The 19,973-nt window shown below is 45.2% G+C and overlaps 1 protein-coding gene across 1 annotated transcript in view; it reads right to left on the reverse strand.

The window, feature by feature from the left end:
* ADCY9 (adenylate cyclase 9) overlaps window positions 1-19,973 on the reverse strand; it is a 458,142-nt gene that overhangs the window by 21,145 nt on the left and 417,024 nt on the right. Inside the window, exon 10 of the mRNA XM_086941385.1 lies at window positions 15,545-15,586. Within this exon, the coding sequence (XP_086797511.1) occupies window positions 15,545-15,586 (42 nt within the window). The remainder of the gene's footprint in view (window positions 1-15,544; window positions 15,587-19,973) is intronic.

Raw genomic sequence — 19,973 nt, forward strand, 5'->3', positions numbered from 1 at the left:
GGTTGGAACACCCCATCCTCTTTATCAGTCGCATACTGCATCAAAGGGAATTTAAATACCCTACCGTAGAGAAGGAATGCTTGGCGATCCGCTGGGCTGTGGACAAGTTGAGATATTACCTTGAAGGAAAAGCGTTCACTCTATACTCAGACCATGCTCCACTGCAGTGGATGCAGAGAAATATGACTCAGAACTCCAGAGTACTCAGGTGGTTTCTGTTCCTTCAGCCTTTTGCATTCCAGATAGTGCACAGAAAGGGATCCGAGAACGGCAACGCAGATTACCTGTCGAGGGTGCCCATTCTCCCCGATCGGGAGAATCCAAGGGGGGAGGAGTGTAACGGGGTCGGGGCGGGTGGCCGGGTCGACTGGTGGACACATGATGATGCCTCCCCTTCTACCCTACAGTCGGAGTCGCCGCAAGATACATGGACAACAAGTCACGAACAGTACGAGGAAACAACTGCAGGGCCCTTTAACGGGGCGTACTACGAAGGAGACGAGGCCACGCCTACCAATGACGTGGGCGCATCGGAATGGTTGAAAACAGGGGAAGCCCTGTATGCGGCGTGTGACGTCACCGACAGCTCGAGTGGAGGAGGCGAGGAGAACCCTACGAAGAAGAACGAAGAGGACGAAAGGACGGGCTTACCGAAGTGCGGAGGAGAGCCAGGAGGCCAACGACCCTGTGTTCCGCCGTGCCGCACTCCCGAGGGAGGAGTGTGGCTTGCTCAGGTACGGCGGCGTTGGGCGGCTTGGGTGGGGAGAAAGAGTGCTCCCAGTACTTAGTTTAAGTTCCCCGTTCGTGCCTCTCCCTGCTGTATTTCCCCATACCTATTACCCTTCTCCCTCCCTCCTACCTTCCTTCCTTCCCTTCTTCCTCACCACGCTCCTGTGCACCGAAACACTAGTCACGAGTGTGCCTGTTCAACTGCACGTACGCACCGGTGTCCCATCACCTTCACTGGGGTCCCCTGGGAAAACGCTGTATCGGATTGGTGACTAACGGCCTCCTTCTTGTCCGTTTTCTTCCCCATCTTGGCCCCACCAACGCTACGCCGGGGAAGACGGTCCCCAGAGAACAGCACGGGTACAGAACCCTGGAGAAAGACGGCCTCACCACGGATAACCGGGAATTCGCCAAAGAAAGACTCACTTACAGGACAAGACGAACTATAAAAATAAAGCCCAGTTTAATCCGATATACTGGTCAGCCTCTTCCTGTTGCGGCGCCTGTTCCACCTATAGCCAGTGTCCCCAGCCCCTCGCCCCAGGTTACAGTTGGGCATGTGCGCTTTTGCATGGCAGACACAGCCGCATCGCGATGCGCGCCTCGTGGGCAGGGGGAGACTATAGAGGGGCGCGCGGCGCTGTTCACGAGGCACGCGGCGCTGATAAACAGGCTGCTGTATGTCATTCAGAACACTGGCGGAAGAGGAGGAAAATCAGTCCTCCATACTGCTACTGCCTAGCGTTATTGTCAAAATACTGTGCGTCACTTCACTACGGGTTTCCTTTTTCAAAAGACTTTAATTAACATTCCAGCTTCATTAGACGCGTATCAGCTTTAAAACCCAGCCTGCAGTGGAAGACACCATCCCCCAGTGCCCAGGGATTTCCCAGAAGCGTCACATGCGTGATGAATAGACTGACGCCCACATCGTTAGAGAATCCTTGTGGGCGGGACAGCAGGATTAGTTTTATTTTTAGCAGTTTCACATTACAGAACCATTTTGAAATAAATAAAAATAAGTGGCAAGTGGCATCTAAAACCCCCACTAACGTTTTGCCAGCAATAATAACCAAAACGCCTGACCTGTGACTTGAAAACAGCATGTTTTCCCGATACTGTATACAAATTACCAGGACTAGAACTCCGGCTACGTAAACCAGCTTCGAAGAGGCCCCGGATTAAAAATGCACGCAATTCTTTCTCCGGCCTGCAGAAACAGAGAGGATTACGTGCAGGATGCAATTCCCACCACAACCCTTTCGAAAACTACGCTGATCTTGTAACGTGATGTGGTGAGCATGATGGGAGACATGCGCCTGACATACCGATATTGCACTTAATTGTGAATATTTCAGTGACTAAAATTGCGCTATGTATACTGCACAGCTGTCACTATAAATCCCTTTTAAATTGAGTTTTAGTCGAAATTGTCGTAGTTACTCAAATGCAAGTATACATTTCTATCGATTAATCATTGTGGAGAACGTGAACAACATAAACGTTCAAATATGGCATGAGTATATGTAATAAGAAAGCTGTGTGATGGTTAGTCTGCTTTTTACTTGAAATTCACTCGTTCATCGGGCAGAGAGAGACTTAATAATAGAGATCCAGCTTCAAGCCCCGTATTTTGTAGTTGCGCACTAGGGTTGGCGCGTAGGAAACACCCTCTTCGCTTTCTCCCCGAGTTATAAACATCTACTCCTTATAATATCACACTCTATACGAAACCGATTTTTAACTGCATTAGGCGCTTCCAGGTTGTACGGCGAAGAGCTTTCTGAGTCATCGCCACCCCCTCAGTTAACTATTTGAGCTTTCAACTCGGAGTTGAGTCCAAGGAAGTTGGAGGCGATGCCATTTGTGTATCAATAGCCCTTTTTATTATCCAGAATGTCATGTGGCCGTTCATTTCAAAAGACCGCTACGTTATTTATCTTAGTGTGTTTCACCCACAGCTCTTTTTTATCACATCAGTATTGCTGGTGCCATTAGTAGAAGTTGGGTCTTCAATTGTTTAGGTCTCGACCTGTTTTCATGTTTTACCCGCACTGCCCCAAACCTGTGCCCTTCGCTGCCCCGTGCCTGCTCCTCTCAGTGCTCCATGCTTGTGTCCCTCAATGTCCAATATCTGTCCCTCACCCTCCCTAACCCCCTCACCCTTACACACCCTCACCCTCACACCCCCTCACAACCCTCTCCTCACACCCCCTCACCCTCCCTCACACACCCTCACCCTCACAACCCTCTCACCACCCTCACCCTCACACCCCTCACCCTCCCTCTCACCCTCACACACCCTCCCTCACACACCCTCCCTCACACACCCACCCTCACACACCCACCCTCACTCACCCTCACAACCCCTCACCCTCACACCCTCCCTCACCCTCACACCCTCTCACCCTCCCTCACCCTCAAACCCCCACCCTCACACCCTCTCACCCTCACACCCTCTCACCCTCACCCTCCCTCACCCTCACACACCCTCACCCTCACAACCCTCTCACCCTCACAACCCTCTCACCCTCACTCACCATCACACCCCCTTACCATCACACCCCCTCACCCTCACCCTCACGCTCACACACCCTCACATCCTCCCACCTCCTCACCCTCAACCTCACACCCCTCTCACCAGCAAATCATAACAAAACATAGCATAACAAAACAGCATAGCATAACAAAAAAAAGCATAGGATAGCAAAACATAGCATAACAAAACATAGCATAGGATAGCAAAACAAAACATAGCAAAACAAAACATAGTATAGCAAAACACCACAAAGCATAGCATAGCATAACAAAACAGAGCATAACAAAACAAACAAAGCATAACAAAAAAAGCATAGGATAGCAAAACAAAGCATAACAAAACAAAGCACAGGATAGCAAAACAAAACATAGCAAAACAAAAGATAGTATAGCAAAACACAACATAGCATAGTATAACAAAACATAGCATAACAAAACAAACAAAGCATAGCATAACAAAGCAAAACAAAACATAGCATAGTATAACAAAACATAGCATATCAAAACACAACAAAACATAGCAGAACAAAACATAGCATAAGATAACAAAACATAGCATAACAAAACATAGCATAAGATAACAAAACATAGCATAACAAAACAAAGCATAGCATAACAAAACATAGCATGACAAAACATAGCATGACAAAACATAGCATGACAAAACATAGCATGACAAAACATAGCATGACAAAACATAGCATGACAAAACATAGCATGACAAAACATAGCATGACAAAACATAGCATGACAAAACATAGCATGACAAAACATACCCAAACATAGCATAGCATAACAAAACACAACAAAACATAGCATACATAACAAAACATAGCATAGCAAAGCATAGCGAAACATAGCGCAGCATAACAAAACACAACAAAACATTGCATAGCATAACAAAACACAACATAGTATAGCATAAGCTTAGCATAGCATAACAAAACAAAGCATAGCATAACAAAAAATAGCAAAGCATAGCATAACAAAACACAAAAAACATAGCATAACAAAACAAAACATAGGATAGCAAAACAAAACATAACATAGCATAACAAAACATAGCATAACATAACAAAACATAGCATAACAAAACAACACATAGCATAACAAAACATAGCAAAACACAACAAAACATAGCATAGTTTAACAAAACAAAACATAGCAAAACAAAACATATAATAGCATAGCAAAACATAGCATACCAAACACAAAAAAGCATAGCATAGCATAAAAATATCAATGCAAAACAAAGCATAGCATAATAAAACACAACAAAACATAGCATATCATAACAAAACATAGCATAACGAAGCATAGCATAGCAAAACATGGCATAGCATAACAAAACATAGCACAACAAAACACAGCATAGCATAGCATAACAAATCAAAGCATAGGATAGCAACACAAAACATAGCATAAAGCATCACTCAGCATCACTCAGGGGCACCACAACATCACTATACGCTACCACAGCATCACTGAATGCCACAGCATCATTTGTTCGCCATCACATCACTCAGCGCCACCACATCATCAATCTGTGCAACCATTTAACAACAACTGGTTCAAATATGTTCTCTCAATGTTTCAAGCTTTATTACAAATGTAACAAAAAGATGTTAATATTTCACTTCTGTTCTTGGATTTTCGTCACAATAAAATACACTGAACATAATCTTCACAAAAGTTATTTACAAAAGTTTAAGCTATTGCCATTATAAATTACAATAACTTATTTAAGTATTCATTATTAAAAAAATGTAAAGCCATTGTTATTTGTAATATCAATACATGTAAGTCACGTAAATACAACACATATTGCATTACAAATGCTATAGGTGTCACATTTGCGAAAGTTAGAACTATTGGCTTTGTAAATGACAAAGCTATTAATTTCGCTATATTCAAAAACAAAACAAATAAAAAAATGTGTCATTTACAAAACCAATAGCTCAAACTTTCCTAATGCAAGACCTATTCCATTGCAAATGCTTGTCTTAACAGGGTATCGGCCTCCGCTTGAAGTTCGCGCAGCTGGTATTGTGAACGAACCGGTGGAATAACTGGAGGAGGGCTGACAAAACGAAGACTATATGCATTGAAAACAATATTCAGCATCTACTTGTTCGGAGTACATTTTCTCCACTCTGCCAAGTAATTTTGTATGCTTACCCTCACCGGAGCGGGTAACGGACGAGGGGGAAGTAACTCCTCAGGGCTTAGAACCGGCCCAGCCCTTATTAGCCGAGGAGGACTGCTGGCCGCCTCTGCCCCTCTGACGCTTATGGAAGGGCTGTCGCTGGTATTGCTGCTGTTGTTGCTGCAGCTGACCAGCTTGACGACCTTGCCCTCGCCTCTGGAAAGAGTACCGCCTCTGGAAAGGACGGAAGGACTTCCTCTGCTCCTTTGGTTTCTCCAAACCAACATCCTTCAGCGTCTCTACTTTAGCCTTCATGCGGGCCATTTCCTCATCCACATGCATACCGAAGAGGGTAGATCCCGAGAATGGCAAATTTGCGATCCTCTGTTGTGCCTCTAGCTTAAGAGAGGTAAGGCGTAACCATGAATGACGCCTCAAATGAATGCCATGGCTGTACCCATGAGAAGCCAGGAGATAGGCGTCCACCGCCGAGCTGATGACTTGATTGGAGATCATCATGCCCTCGTTCAGTATCTCCTGGAAGTCTTCTCGCCTATCCCTCGGGGGTAGCTCAATGAACTGTTGCAGGGACTCCCACAAGGAGCAGTCATAGCGACCCAAGAGCGCCGAGGCACTCGCCGCTTTCATAGAGGTAGCAGCCGTACTGCAGACTTTCCGTCTAGCCGAGTCCATTTGACGGCTCTCCTTGTCCGGAGGGACCGTAGATGAAGGGGCAGTCGAATCCTGCTTCTTGGCCGCTGTTACAATGACAGAATCCGGGACAGGATCTGACCTCAAGAACGCCGGATCAGAATCCGGGGGCCTGTACTTCTTTTGAAGTCGAGATGGCGCTAACTTCACGGATGCCGGCGTCAGAAACAGCTCCATGGCCGGTTCCTCTAGTCCTGGCACCAAAGGCAGCAAAGGACGAGAGAGATGTCTGCGTTACAATATTTCAAAGATCAATGTAATTCCTAACTTTGCTGCCCCCCTCAATAGCACATCCTGGAATGTCACAATGTCATCCACAGGTGACACTCTCGTAGGGGGAAAGTCAGATAAATTGGGAGAATACCTCCTGTCACTGGATGAGCCCGTATATAAGAACCGTGACCTTTCCCTCCGACGACGATGCCGTGACCTCTTCGAGGAGCTGCGCTCACTGCGAGAGCGATGCCTCCCTCTGGATCTTGACCTTGGCTTTCTGGGCCTCGCAGGAACCGCCGACCCAGGAGGCTGCGGAAGCGGAGGAGGCTGAGCCGGAACCCCAGGCTGTGGCTGTGGTAGCCGGGGAGGCGGCGGATGAGGAGGAGGTTTCGGAGGAGGAAGTGGCGGAAGAGTAGGAGGCGTAGGTGCCCTTGGCCTCGAGGGCGAATAGGTCCAGGAATAATCAGATTCCGGTGAACCAAGCACTCTCCTCTTCTTATGAGCAGGCCTCTGGGAGGATGCTCTGGAGGCAGCCTCTCTGCAGACGAGTGCTGGCGCCGCCGCGACCGGGGACTCGCAGAAGAAGACGAGACACTAACCACAGAGGCGCTAGACACCATCCTGGGCCATGACTTCCTCTTAGACGTTGATTTTTCCTTCCTCGACCTCTTAGAGTTCTCTTCCCTTGACGTCGATCTTCTAGACGTCGACGAACTCCTCGACACCGATTATCTACGCCTCGACGTCAATTTACCTTTCCTTGACGTCAATCTTCGCGTCGACGGCGAACTGCGGTGTCGCCTCGACGGCGAGCGCCTCAGTCTTCAGGACACATCACGTCGTCGATGGTGTGTCGACGCCGGTGAAGTCCTCGACATCTACCTCGTCCGAGGTCTCGACGTCCTACCCCTCGAAGTTGAGTATCATCGTCGCTTCGAACTTTCGAGCCCTGGGTCGACGGGGAACATATGGTGGTCCGGTGCTTTTTCAGGGCCTTTTCTTGACTGGGGAGCCCCCCAGAGGCCGACACACGGGCAGAGGACAATGACAGAGTCCCTCCATGCCCAGAAGTCCCACCTGTCTCTCGATATCTCCTCTGCTCCAGGCCTTGGAGACGAATCTTCTCCCTGTCACGCAGGGTCCTCCTGGAGAAAGAGTGACAGATATCACAGGAGTCAGGGACATGGGTGGAAGGGAGGCAGAGTATGCATACTCTGTGGAGGTCAGATTTAGCCTTCTTCCTACCACAGTCAGGGCACTTGTCGAATAAAGCTGGCATTTCGACAAGAAAGAGGTGGCAAAACTTGTTAAAAACACAGCAACTGGAAGAGGAAGACCCCAGACGTCGACTGAAACACTCAAAACACTGGAAAAGTGCCAAAAAATTGAAGTTATACCCAAAGGGTAGAGCACAATGCTCAAAAGGGTAGAGTTCAATGCTCCAGGGTCCTGCTAGCAGGAGCTGGAAAAAAGAACTGAAAGTAAAAGGCCGACACCTTCAAAGTGTCTTGGTTAAATGGGATGCTCTGAATTCCCCATGTTCCCGTATTTTCTGCATGACTGTTTCTAAATAAAGCACAAAAAAGCATCAGGGATAGGTGGCATTCTTGCCTGGTGCCTTTAAGGATCACTATTTTTATGGAGGGACTACTATTTACTCACACTCTGATCCACAGCGAGGTATACCTCTAAATCTTTCTCCAAAACCAGCTCTAGTTAATGTCGCCTTTACCATACCCCAATCCACCTTGTTGAATGCTTTCTCCACATTCCAAGAAAACACGGTTGCCTCTCTATGATATTTCTGGGCCGGATCTATTAAACTGAGGGCTCTTTTGGTGTTTTTAGTGGATATGGACAGGATAAACGTAGTTTGAACAGCATGGAACTTGAAAATATCTTTGTGTCTATACTGAATTAGTCTATATGACGGGCATAAAGTGAAGTCTTTATGAAGTTTTAGATTAACATGATCATTGCTTCAGCCATGGTCAGAGCACTGGGAGCGGGTCAGACCATTGAAAACCTCAGCAATGATGGGTGCTAACCGTGGGGCAAAGCATTTTTAAAAGTGTGCAGTGTAGCTGCCTGGGTGGGTGATATAACCACCTTCACTTTTTTATTAACTGTAAGTATCTCTGCTACTGGGGTAGGTTCCTGTAAGTATGCAACTTCAGAAGCCAGGAGGGTTGAGAGGGAGACCGACCGAAGGTACACAAAACTAGCCTCAAGTTGGCACAAAGGGTCATGGATTGTTGGAGGAAATTTTTGATAGATTGATCTTTATTTATTCAGCAGCCTGTCATGATTGGAATAAGTCAGAGGCACTGTTTATTTGCCAGAGGTGACGCATGTTTGGTTTGTCCGGACCAAACTTATAGCCAGTAGTGTCATGCAGGCCCTGTACCCTGTGGAGGTCCTCAGATGCTGATGCCCTCAGATGTTCGTAGTTAGGTAAAATACCTCATTTAGCCTTAGTTCAAATCGTTACATTGTTTGTAGCATGTGCAGAGGTCTCAACTAGGGCCAGCTTATCCAATCTGAAATTTTGCTGGATGAACAATGGTTTGCTGCATGAGATATTCTTGAAGCAGCAAATTATATGTTTGGTGTTATTTCGGATAATGTAGACTCTGCTTGTGCACTATTCTCTAAAATGCTGCTCCTACTATAAGCTTGTATGATGGGTTAAAAGGGCATTAAACAAATGAGTTTCCCACCAGATCCGGCACATATGGTTTAAAACAATGCTATCTTCACATTACATTCTACACCCAGGCTGGTGTGTGGAACCATAAACAGTCCGCCCTCAATCACTCCATCGATTGCACTCTTGGCAAAAGTCTCCTTTCTATTTCTGGGACCTTCATGAGGCCCAGGCCTCACCAGGTCAGGACTCGAGTCTGCTTCCAGGACACCGCATCAATCTAACACAGAGGAGTGCTGAACTGCTGTAGCTGAGTTGGAGAGATGTCCCACAGCTTCCTGGTATTCAACTTCAGGGACCTGGGTAAGCGCAAGTTCCAGGCAACGCCAGTGGGGTCTTCACTGGCCCTTCTCTACCCGTGAAGTAGGCCATGTATGCTGCCATATTAATCCTCGGACAGTGGTGAGTGTCGCGGGTTTCCTGAGGCATGGGGCCTGCATCTTTGTAATCAGAGTGGCTGTGTGAGCCATAGTTTTCACCCCTGTCCACCAGATTAGGCTGGGGATTCCAGGCCACTGTCAGAAGATCAGGGATCAGACCGCCGTTAAGTTTGGCATCTGGCCAAGCCCCGAGACTACTGCCGTTAGTGTCCCCCACAATATGTCTTCGATCACACCTCCCTTGTCATTTAAGGTTAGATATGCAGCTATTCACTCCTGAGCTTCTTAGTTGAACTATTGCATAGAAGTATGTCACTCAGGCTCTATCATCTGAGTGTGAACTCCTGTAATAGATATGGATAATGAGATGGAAATATAAAGACTTTCTAATCTACCTCTGTGTTGGAGTTCTGGGTAGCACGGCAATTGAGTATTATTAGATGATCAAGCCTTCTTTATGTACAGTATGCAGTCGAGGAGAAAGGGACATCTAAAACCTAAAGATGCTGAACGCGTCATGCACCTTCGATGTACCAGAGGCTCCGACAAGAAACACCCAGGTAAACCCTGGTCTCATCAATTTCTTGACCTCTATGGTATGCATAAAAAAGCAAATAACTTCCCCAATAATCATACCCCCTGGAGAATTTCCTTTTTAGTATCCTTAAGGAATTGTTTTCTGTCCTAAGTTGGGTTTGTAAAAATTGAACACTGATTATAAAGTCGAAGTACTGCTGTGAAAACCAGTGAAACCTATGACGACGAAAACAGTCTTTCCTCAAGAAAATTTTATTCCTGAATAAAGTAGACATCTTTTTTGTTCTCATGCAACAAAATCAGGACAACTAAGCTTTTTGCTGGAGTATTTCATGCTTGTATTAAAATGACTACTGTTTTTCTTTCTAGTGTGAGCGACACAAAAGATCTGAATGCCTATGAAAGTGAGCATAAACACAGCAGTAAGAGGACGCTTATTTGAATCCCCATTATAGCTATGTAAACTAACTCGACAAAGAAGATTTCCACAACACTATCCCCCACAAAATTAGGACCGATGCCAATCCCATTGAAAATATCCTATACCGACTTTAACATGTACAAATTAACAGACTACTCCCCCTGAAAAACTCAGGTGTTTCAAGCAGCCCTATCTCTTTTACACCAGTTTTTGGGTCTCACGGCTGCTCTGACGACCTCAGGGTGATACCTTTCTCTTCACAAACATTTCACAGATGCTGCAACACTCCGACTTTTGTTAGCTGTAACTTATTTTGCTGATTACATTCTCCCCACTTCCACTGAGACTTCACCATTTGAGATAACTTCGATACAACTCTTTGCGCACCTGTAGAGCCTTTATCTAGTCAATTTGTTCATGTTGTCCAATCCCAGGATTTTCTCTGCTTCCCATAGGTATCTTTTCTTCTCCTTCCATTGGAAGAGTATGCAGAAAGGTGCACTCAGTTATAGGGCATTTCCTTTATCTCTTCAATGTACTGTTAGCCAACGCATTGAAAAATGTACTTTGAGGCCCAAAAAAGTAAAGTTACTCTTCACCTGAGCCAGCACCACAGGATCCTCCATCTGCTTGTGGAAATGGACCTGGGTCAGTATGTTGGGGCAAGGTCTTTCTTGGCCCGCCAAGACCAACTCTGTGTGGGCAATTGAGCCTTCGGATGAGAATTCCCAGGTCTATCCTTTGATAGAGTGCAGGGTATCTGGTAGAATTACTTGAATATTTTGCCCTTCCACACCTCTTGAGAAGCCCCTTTTTAAAATATTATTTCTTTTAGAGACCTATTTTCAAGATCTTCCTGCTTGAATTGGAGTCCTTATTCTGTTTATGTAGCAAAAACATCATTCCCCACATCTGATGTTCCTCCAATCTCTTAGCAATTGTTTTCTCCATGTTCTCTGTGGGAAAGAATAGACAAGCTGGGTCTTCCATCATTTCTATAAAACATACCGTAAAATAAGTTGTGATGTTGCTCACTTTTGATTAGATTTCTCAAGGAAATGGAGATAGTCTTGATTAATGCCAACATAGGCTGGAACTGCGTCAGACTGTCTGGTAATTGGCTCTGTGTAGATGATTTATGAAGTTCCTTATACTTTTTCATTACTTTGGATAAAAGGGTGTACTTATCACATATATCCCTACTTTTTCTGCTGGATACAATTGCTGGCTGCACACTACTAGCCACATGGCTCTACCTATGAGCATGTTAATCTTGCCATCACGTTACTGCCTTTGCCAATGCAGTCGCTTTGGAGAACAATCCCAATAGGAAACAAACCTGAACAGGCCCACACCAGCTGGACCTTCTAGGTTACATGCAAGCATATTCAAGTTTGATAAGACTTCCATAACCTTCCAAATTGGGTCTCGCCTCTAGATACTCTTGTTCAATTAATCGTGCCTCCTCAATGTGGATGTAGACTCATTTGCCTTTCTTCCAGAGTGCTGCCAAGGTAACATGACCCATCCACTGCTGCCTTCAATCGCCTTTTGTGCTGTAGTTGTGGCTCCTTAGTATGTCATTTTCCCATAAGGGCTTATCTGCTTCCAAGGGTGTGAAGGCCAGAGACGCCACTTCTTCCCCCTGCAGCTTTATTCACTGTTATATGGGTGCAATAATTCTCCACTCCTCCAGCCCTTTCTCTATTCAGCCTGTGTGATTCAGGACTGATGCCAATGTCACTGCAGGAACTTTACAGGCGTACTGCTCCAGCACTGGTCAGCTCTTCCTTTTGTATTCACTGTGTGTGGTGCCCGTGCTGGGAACTGGCTATCGCAATGTGTCCTATGTGGATAGCCACACCCACTTCTCTAGAAGCCAGAATCTGAAGAGCACCACTATCTCCAGTTACTCTGGGTCGGTTGCAGTACCAGGGCACCCTCTCTGCCAGTTGTCACGTTACGTGTCGTACAGCTTGCACTCTACATCCTGGTCTTGCAGCCTAATCTCTGGCGCTGTTGGGAGTCCACACAGAAAGATGGAGTCTATCCCGTCCATACCAGTGTAGCCACTGAGATCTCCCATTCTACAGGTCAGGGTATGGGGTCATGGCCCATGATGTTAGTGGCTAAAACATAGGTTAGGTGGTAGGCCCAGACTAGTGTGCCTACTCCATCCGTAGCTAGCCATGCCTCACAATGCAGTTTTTTTTTAATGTGCCCTCAATGGTTTATGCTTGCTTTATAAACTTTTGAACTGGATGTACACTTTATATATCTCAAGTTTTGACATTGTTTCTGTAGTGGTATTTAAGAACTGCGCACCAGCACTGCCTTTCATTTTCTATCTATAGCTTCAGAGGGAAACGGGAAAACACACGGAAACACACACTCACACACACACACACACACGGAAACACACACACACACACGGAAACACACACACACACACGGAAACACACACACGGAAACACACACACGGAAACACACACACACACACACACACACACACGCAAGTTGACTGAAAGATCTACTCAGAACAAGATGCACAGAAAATAGTTTAAAGTGGAAGGGGACAAGTAGGTCATAGAGGGCGCTGGATAAGGAATTTGCCCTCACATTTCAAGTGTAGCTAAATACAAATGATTCTTTCTTTCTACCAGACTGTGAACCTGATTGCAAAGATGGCATAAAGCAGTATCTAGTGAGTTTTCAAGTAAAATGTAACTAGAGGTATATATTTGTGGGAAAGCATCTTCTTTCCCACAATTCTTCGCAGTACCTAAAGACTACCGTCTTGAAGTGCTCGGTCTCTAACTTGGCAGGCCACTGATTCTGGCAGGATTCAGTGGGTGAATTCAAAGATCACTTAGCTCCAAATCCATGACACGAGTAGATAATCTTGGTCTCAAAATTTTCAAATTCCTACTTTGAATGCACACACGCTATACAATAGATATAGTTGTGGTTTTGCAGAAGGCACAAGTAATATGAAGTCTAAAAATGGGAATGTTTTACAGCACTACAAACCAACTTAGGTGTTTTGTTCAAGATGAGAAATTAAATGCCACACATTCTCTATGCGACCTGGTGCACAGCAAATGTAACATCCGTTGGTGGAGTCTTTACAACCCTTAATGTTTTGGATTTAGGTGATGTAATTTTTGCTTTTCTTAGAGTGCCATGTGAGCCTCTGAACACCTTTGGCTGAAAAACACAATCTGATGATGGTATCCAAGTGGGGACAACGTGGGTTTAACACTGATCAGCCATTTGACTTGCCATTGTTTGACACCCACACTTTCTATTTGAAGAAAAGAACGTGCTTTTCAAGCCCTAACACTGGATATAGGAATTAAGCACAGAATGCACACACATAAGAATCATACTTCCAAACCAGATGCACACCAACAGATTTCAAGATATTACTACCTTTTTCATTGGCATCAAAGTCAAGGAGGGATGTTAACAGAAATGAAAACGTGTTTCATGATGTAGAATGCGTGTCTCTCATCAACGACAACAACTGCATCGGAAACCTCCTAATGGTTCGAACCTCCATGGCTTTAACCTGAACCTCATCAATAATAAAAATGATTGCTTCTATGAAAAAGTATGATGGTTGTTTTGCAATGGGGACTTCTCTCTTCCCAATAACCATGTCTTGAAAATAGGTGAGAGCATTACTTCCGAACACAAGATCTGCATGGATGACAAAAGTCCTTGATGATGGTTGAATAGCTGATGAAATAGGTTTCAGCATCAGATCTGAACTGTGAGCCTTTCCTTCTCTGGTTTGACTAGTAATATCCTTAACCCTCTTGATAGAACCTTTTTTCAGCTAAATCCCTATCGAGAGTGGTTTTAAGCTTCTTTGATTGTGGGGACCTTAAGGGACAAGCACCAATGCAGATTCTTTCCCATACAGAACTTTCTCTTCCAACGAATGATACTTGCGTGTGCAGCTTGCCTGGTGAAAGGCTGCTCTCTCCATGCTCTATAATACTTATTCTTGATGAAAATCCAGCCCCGAAGTCACATTTAGGAATATCATTGCCTGGATTCAGACAGTATAGAATTTAATTTGGGTCTCTTTGAGACAACTACTTTTTTGGCCAACATTTTATACTTTTCTTAAAACATACCCCCATTTTTCTCAAGTTTCTTTGAGCATCTGATACTCTATACTGCCTGGACACTGATCAGGAGTGCGGCAGGGGGCCTCAGATCTTGTCACTTCATGAACAATGTACTATAAAATGCTAACTCATTTTCACTGATTGCTTCCTCTTACATCCGCCTCTGATGCTTCTTGCATGTCAGAGCAGTTTACTGTAGCTTTCATCCACGTTTAGACTGCATCATTCATCGTTTTTGCTTTGTTTGCCCACTCTTTCTCTTTTGTAGCCCTCCCTATAAAGCTAAATCCTCCAATATTTTATGTCTCTAATGACCATTCGTCTTCAATTTAAAGTCTAAAATGTACTTATTTTCTTTATTAGCTTTTCTTGACCTGCTGTTCCTGCTCCTTATCTCTAGACTTCAGTAATGCAACAGCCTTTCTTCCAACCTTTCTTAACAATTAGCACAATTGATAATTGTACTATAAATTAGTACAAAATCATGTAAAAGATGCTTTATTACCAGTTTCTTCAAGACTTCTCTATATGTTTTTTCCTACCTCAGGATCTCTCCTCACTATGTATCTCATCTGCATCAGCTGCCACAGCTTGCCATGTGATGCCTCTTCTCTTCTGTGACTAATATTCTGTCTCATTTGATAGGTCTTTCATAGCTCTATCACCTCACCACCTCTAGAAGCTAACGTTTCATGTATTTGATATTTTTCTAGTTCACTCCCCTAGTGTTAATTGCCTCAATCTCTGAAATAAATGTGTCAAGTTCACTTTCATATCTCGCTTCCTACTTTCCCTACACTGTACTGTGGGAAGTGATAGCTCTTTTTCTTTAGACCATATTATATCCTCAGATGCTGCTGCCACCTCTAACCTCTATTGTCCTCCAACCGTGAAACCATTCGAGCATCAGTTTTGTCATTAGTTTTGCCCAGTGCACCCACCTTATTTCAGTTTTAACTTTGCCTATTATCAAGGAACATCATTTTTAAAATATTACTAGAAACCTTTTAACAGGCTTACCTAAGATTTTGTGGCGAATCCATTTCTGGAATTTTGAGTGATCTGTAACAGAAATGTAATAAAATAGGATATTAGGGGGCACTATTTGCAATCAGCTTACACAACAATCAATTCAATGGGGCTGCACTCCCTGAGTAACTCAAACAGATCAATAGTGTCTGCAAGTACAACAAAAAGCGGACAGAAGACATATTTGATGTTAGTTGTCACAGTGTAGTGGGGAGCACAAGAAGATCTATACAATGTTTCCTTAGGGGGAAACAGATGTACCAAAGCACTCAACAAATTAGTAAATCAATGGTGTTGTCACCATATACATTTTTGTCCAAAAAACCTAGTCGGAGAACAGGAGTCAAAGAATCTTTTTTTTAAAAAGCTTCTATTGCAATTTAGAAAACAGCCGACGTGTTTCGTCACACAAGTGACTTTTTCAAGGCTAAGTGGATTGATAAAGTTTTCACGTTCTTGTGGCTTAACAGGTATGAGGCAAGAAAGTATTCTTATGGGTCAGGGCCTAGACTGTATATGTCATCCGTAGGTCGTTAAAGGAGTCCAACTCTCCCACATCGTAAAAGGTTTTTCAATAGGTCAGTATTGAAAGGAACACGGACACTGAAATATGTAGAGTATTTCCAATGTAGTCAAAGTCGATTATTTATACGATCAAAGGTGTCAAAAATTATGTATAGAAGAACAGGTCTTCAACCAATCTTACAAAGACAATCAGTGCGGTCCTGAGACTATTGAGTAGAATATCTGGTTGAATTGTATGTTGAATTGAGCCGCTGAGGAGTGCCTTGTCAAGCCTCCCCTGTGCCGCGTCCTAATACCGCTCTTCTCGTAACAAAACAAAGTAGAAAAGAATGTTTCTTTAGGATTTATATCTCCCACAGAACTAGAGGATGCAATTGACTTTTCTATCCAGCATCTCTGTGGATCTTTTAACCATTGGTAGTATTTTAGCATCATTATAACCCACACTTCTAGCCATCTTATTCATGGTATCCTATCAAAGTCAACAATGGCAGTGCCACCTTAAATTCCTTTTAAGTAGAATTACAGGAAAGTGGCAATATAGCTACTGGGGATACAATGGATGAATGAATATTGAATTATAGAACGCAAACTTAGCCCCAAGGCATCAAGGCGCTACAAGGACTGACAATGAATCTATGGAAAATATTAATTCTGGATAAGACTTGTTAGTAAATATTTCTTCACTAGCAATAGAACTTCAGTATGAGAATGAATCTTGGAAGAAGGTTTTAAAACATTAAATCACTATAAGATATGATATGGCTGCAGGACTAAAAGTCATTCACTGACTCATGTCTGTAGGCTTGCTGAGTGTATGAACTGTTCTCTTTTTTTTTAGTTGACCAGCAGTGCAGCACAGACGCAGAGACCATTGTTGAGACCATCGCTGCTGTAGCTGCCTCAGATCTGCTGAAGCCATCCTTTTGAGTACTGTTCCAAAAAGCAGATGAGAGCAGGTGTACTACTGCCGATGACTACAATCCTGAGCGATAAAAAATAAGCAACAAAAATGGGACAATGCACTACACCTTTAGGGGCCACGAGGAAAGGGTTCAGACTTCAGTGGACAGCAATAGCTCAATCATTGAACAACTGTTACACACGCATAACATCTCGACCCCAAATCCCCAAGTACACACTTTAGAGTACATGGTATGTCTGCCCCCATTGGGTGTGTATGATGCTGGATTAAAAAATAATCATAGTCGCAAAAGCCTCATCAAGGAACTTCTGCCAGACCAAATTGCGGAACTAAACCAGGCTCTGCAGGACGTCTGCTTAGAAAAATCAACCAGCGAGCAGTGTCTGGTAGTTAATCAGGTGTTTGTAAAGCGCGCTACTCACCCGTGAAGGTCTCACGGCGCTTTGCGGGGTGACCAACTCCGGATCACTCGAAGAGCCAGGTCTTGAGGTACTTCCTAAACGTGTGCAGGGTAGGCGAGTGTTTGATATTCACAGGGAGATCGTTCCAGGTCTTGGCCGCAATGTAGGAGAAGGCTCTTCCGCCAGTTCTGTTTCTGCAGATGCATGGGACCTCTGCCAGGGCGAGTTCCGCAGAGCGGAGGTTCCTCTTGGGTATGTGGAAGGATAGTCTCTCATAGAGGTATTTGGGCCCAATGTTGTTGAGGGATTTGTAGGCGTGGGTGAGGAGTTTGGAGGTGACCTGCTTCTCCACAGAGAGCCGTTGGATGACTTGTAGGTGTTGGGTCATGTGTTTGTGGCGCGGAGTCCTGAGGATGAGTCTGGCTGCGGCGTTCTGGGTGGTTTGGAGTCTGTGTAGAAGGGTTCTGTTGATTCTGGCATAGAGGGCGTTGCCATAGTCGAGTCTGCTGGTAATGACTGCGTGGGGGACGGTCCTTCTGGAGCCGGGGGGATCCATTTGAAGGTCTTGCAGAGGATATGTAGGCAAATGAAACTGGTGGAGGGGACGGTGTTGATCTGACGGTTCATGGAGAGGGTGGAGTCGAGGATGATGCAGAGGTTTTGTGCGTGGTCTGTAGGAGTGGGTGGGTTGCTGAGGGCGGAGGGCCACCAGGTGTTGTCCCAGGTAGAGGTTCAGAATCAGAGAATGAGGACTTCGGTCTTCTCTGAGTTGAGCTTCAAACAGCGGTCTTTCATCCAGGTTGCACGTTCTTCATTCCTTCCTGGAAACGGAGTCTGGTGTCTTTGGCTTTGTTATGAGTGAGAGAATGAGCTGGGTGTCGTCGGCGTAGGATACAATGCTGAGCCCATGCTGTATGATGATGGCGGCGAGGGGGGCCACGTAGATGTTGGAGAGTGTGGGGCTGAGCAATGATCCTTGGGGTACTCCGCAGTTGATATCGGTGGGTTCGGAGAGGAAGGTAGGGAGTTGTGATGTGAGACAGTGTCGAAGGCTGCGGGGGGGTCTAGCAGGATGAGGGCTGGAGTGTGTTCCTTGTCGAGTAGCATGCAGATGTCGTTGGTGGAGGGCAGTCTCAGTGCTGTGGTTGATGCGGAATCAAGACTGTGAGGCGTCAAGGATGGAGTTCTCTTCGAAGAAGGCAGTCAGTTGGGCGTTTACGAGTCTCTCAGTGACTTTGATGGCGGATGTTGAAGACAGTGAATCTGTTTTTTTCACGATCTCAGCATCAAAGAATCACATTCTCAAGGGACTACTGGTATACAGACCACAAGGACCTGGGGCGCGTTTCCTTTTGTTGGGAAACCTAAACCTCCATTTTGATAAGATTACCAACATGGAGGCGCAAGAAATCCGGCAGGAACTGGCTGCACTTCGACTCACTTTGAAATCTGAGCAGCCCACCCACTGCCATGGCCATCTTCTGGACCAGATATTTGCAAACTGGGAGATGCTGCATATTGAGCCCCCTTTACCTGTGGTATGGTCCGACCACTTTTTGATCTCATTTAGGGCAGGGACACCCGCAATTCTAATCCAGGGCAAGCAGGGAACAAAGAATAGACGCAGGAAATGGGCAAACTTCTCTACAGAGGCAATAAATAAGGCCCTTAACCAGGGTGGGCCACCAGGAGGTCGGGGGATTGAGGCAGCCTGCGAGGCGCTGGACACACGCATCACGGAGGCACTGGACAGTACGGCGCCTCGGTCGAATAATGCACCGAGGGGGCAGACTAAGTCTGCCCCATGGTTTGGGATGGAACTCCGGGGCAAGAAAGCGGATTGTAAACGCCTAGAGAGGTAATGCAGGAGAGGGTTCTTCGAGGAAGTAAGGGCGGCCATTAAAAAATTATGTTGAAAGAATACCACGCCTTAATTAGGAAAACACAGAAATCCTATTACTGCAATAGGATAGAGGGAGCAGATAATTCAGCAAAGGAGTTGTTCTCCGTTTATAAAGCGATCTCCAATCTCTTCAGCATTTCGGTTCCTATGACCGGGTCAGAGAAGTCCTGCAATCGGATGGCAGAGTTTTTCTCACAAAAGGTAGAGAAGATCTACTCCTCATTTCCGGCAACAGCCAGATATGGCCATCCGGGAGGAGACATCTCTACCAATGTGGTAAGCACGGACTGCCTCAAAATCTTCACTGTTCCTTCTCAGGAGATCATTTGTACCATAGCAGGCAGTATCAATTCAGGCTCCCCGAAAGATCCTGCCTCACCTAAAACACAGAGGGAGTGTGGAGACTCTGGAGCCTTATGTTAGATACCTACTAGAGCTCTCCTTTGAGGAAGGCAGGGTTCCTAAAACTTAGAAGGAGGCTGTGGTGCTCCCCCTGGAAAAAAAAACTAATAGCAGTATGGAGCAAATGGAGAATTTGCGCCCCATTTCATTCCTGCCATACTTCGTTAAGATCGCGGAGAAGGCCTTCAATAATCAGCTGACAACCCACATTGAGGCCAATAGACTGCTCCATCCCACTCAATCGGGTTTCCGTGCACTCCACTC

The sequence above is a fragment of the Lissotriton vulgaris genome, chromosome 10, assembly GCF_964263255.1.
Source record: "Lissotriton vulgaris chromosome 10, aLisVul1.2, whole genome shotgun sequence".
NCBI lineage: Eukaryota > Metazoa > Chordata > Amphibia > Caudata > Salamandridae > Lissotriton > Lissotriton vulgaris.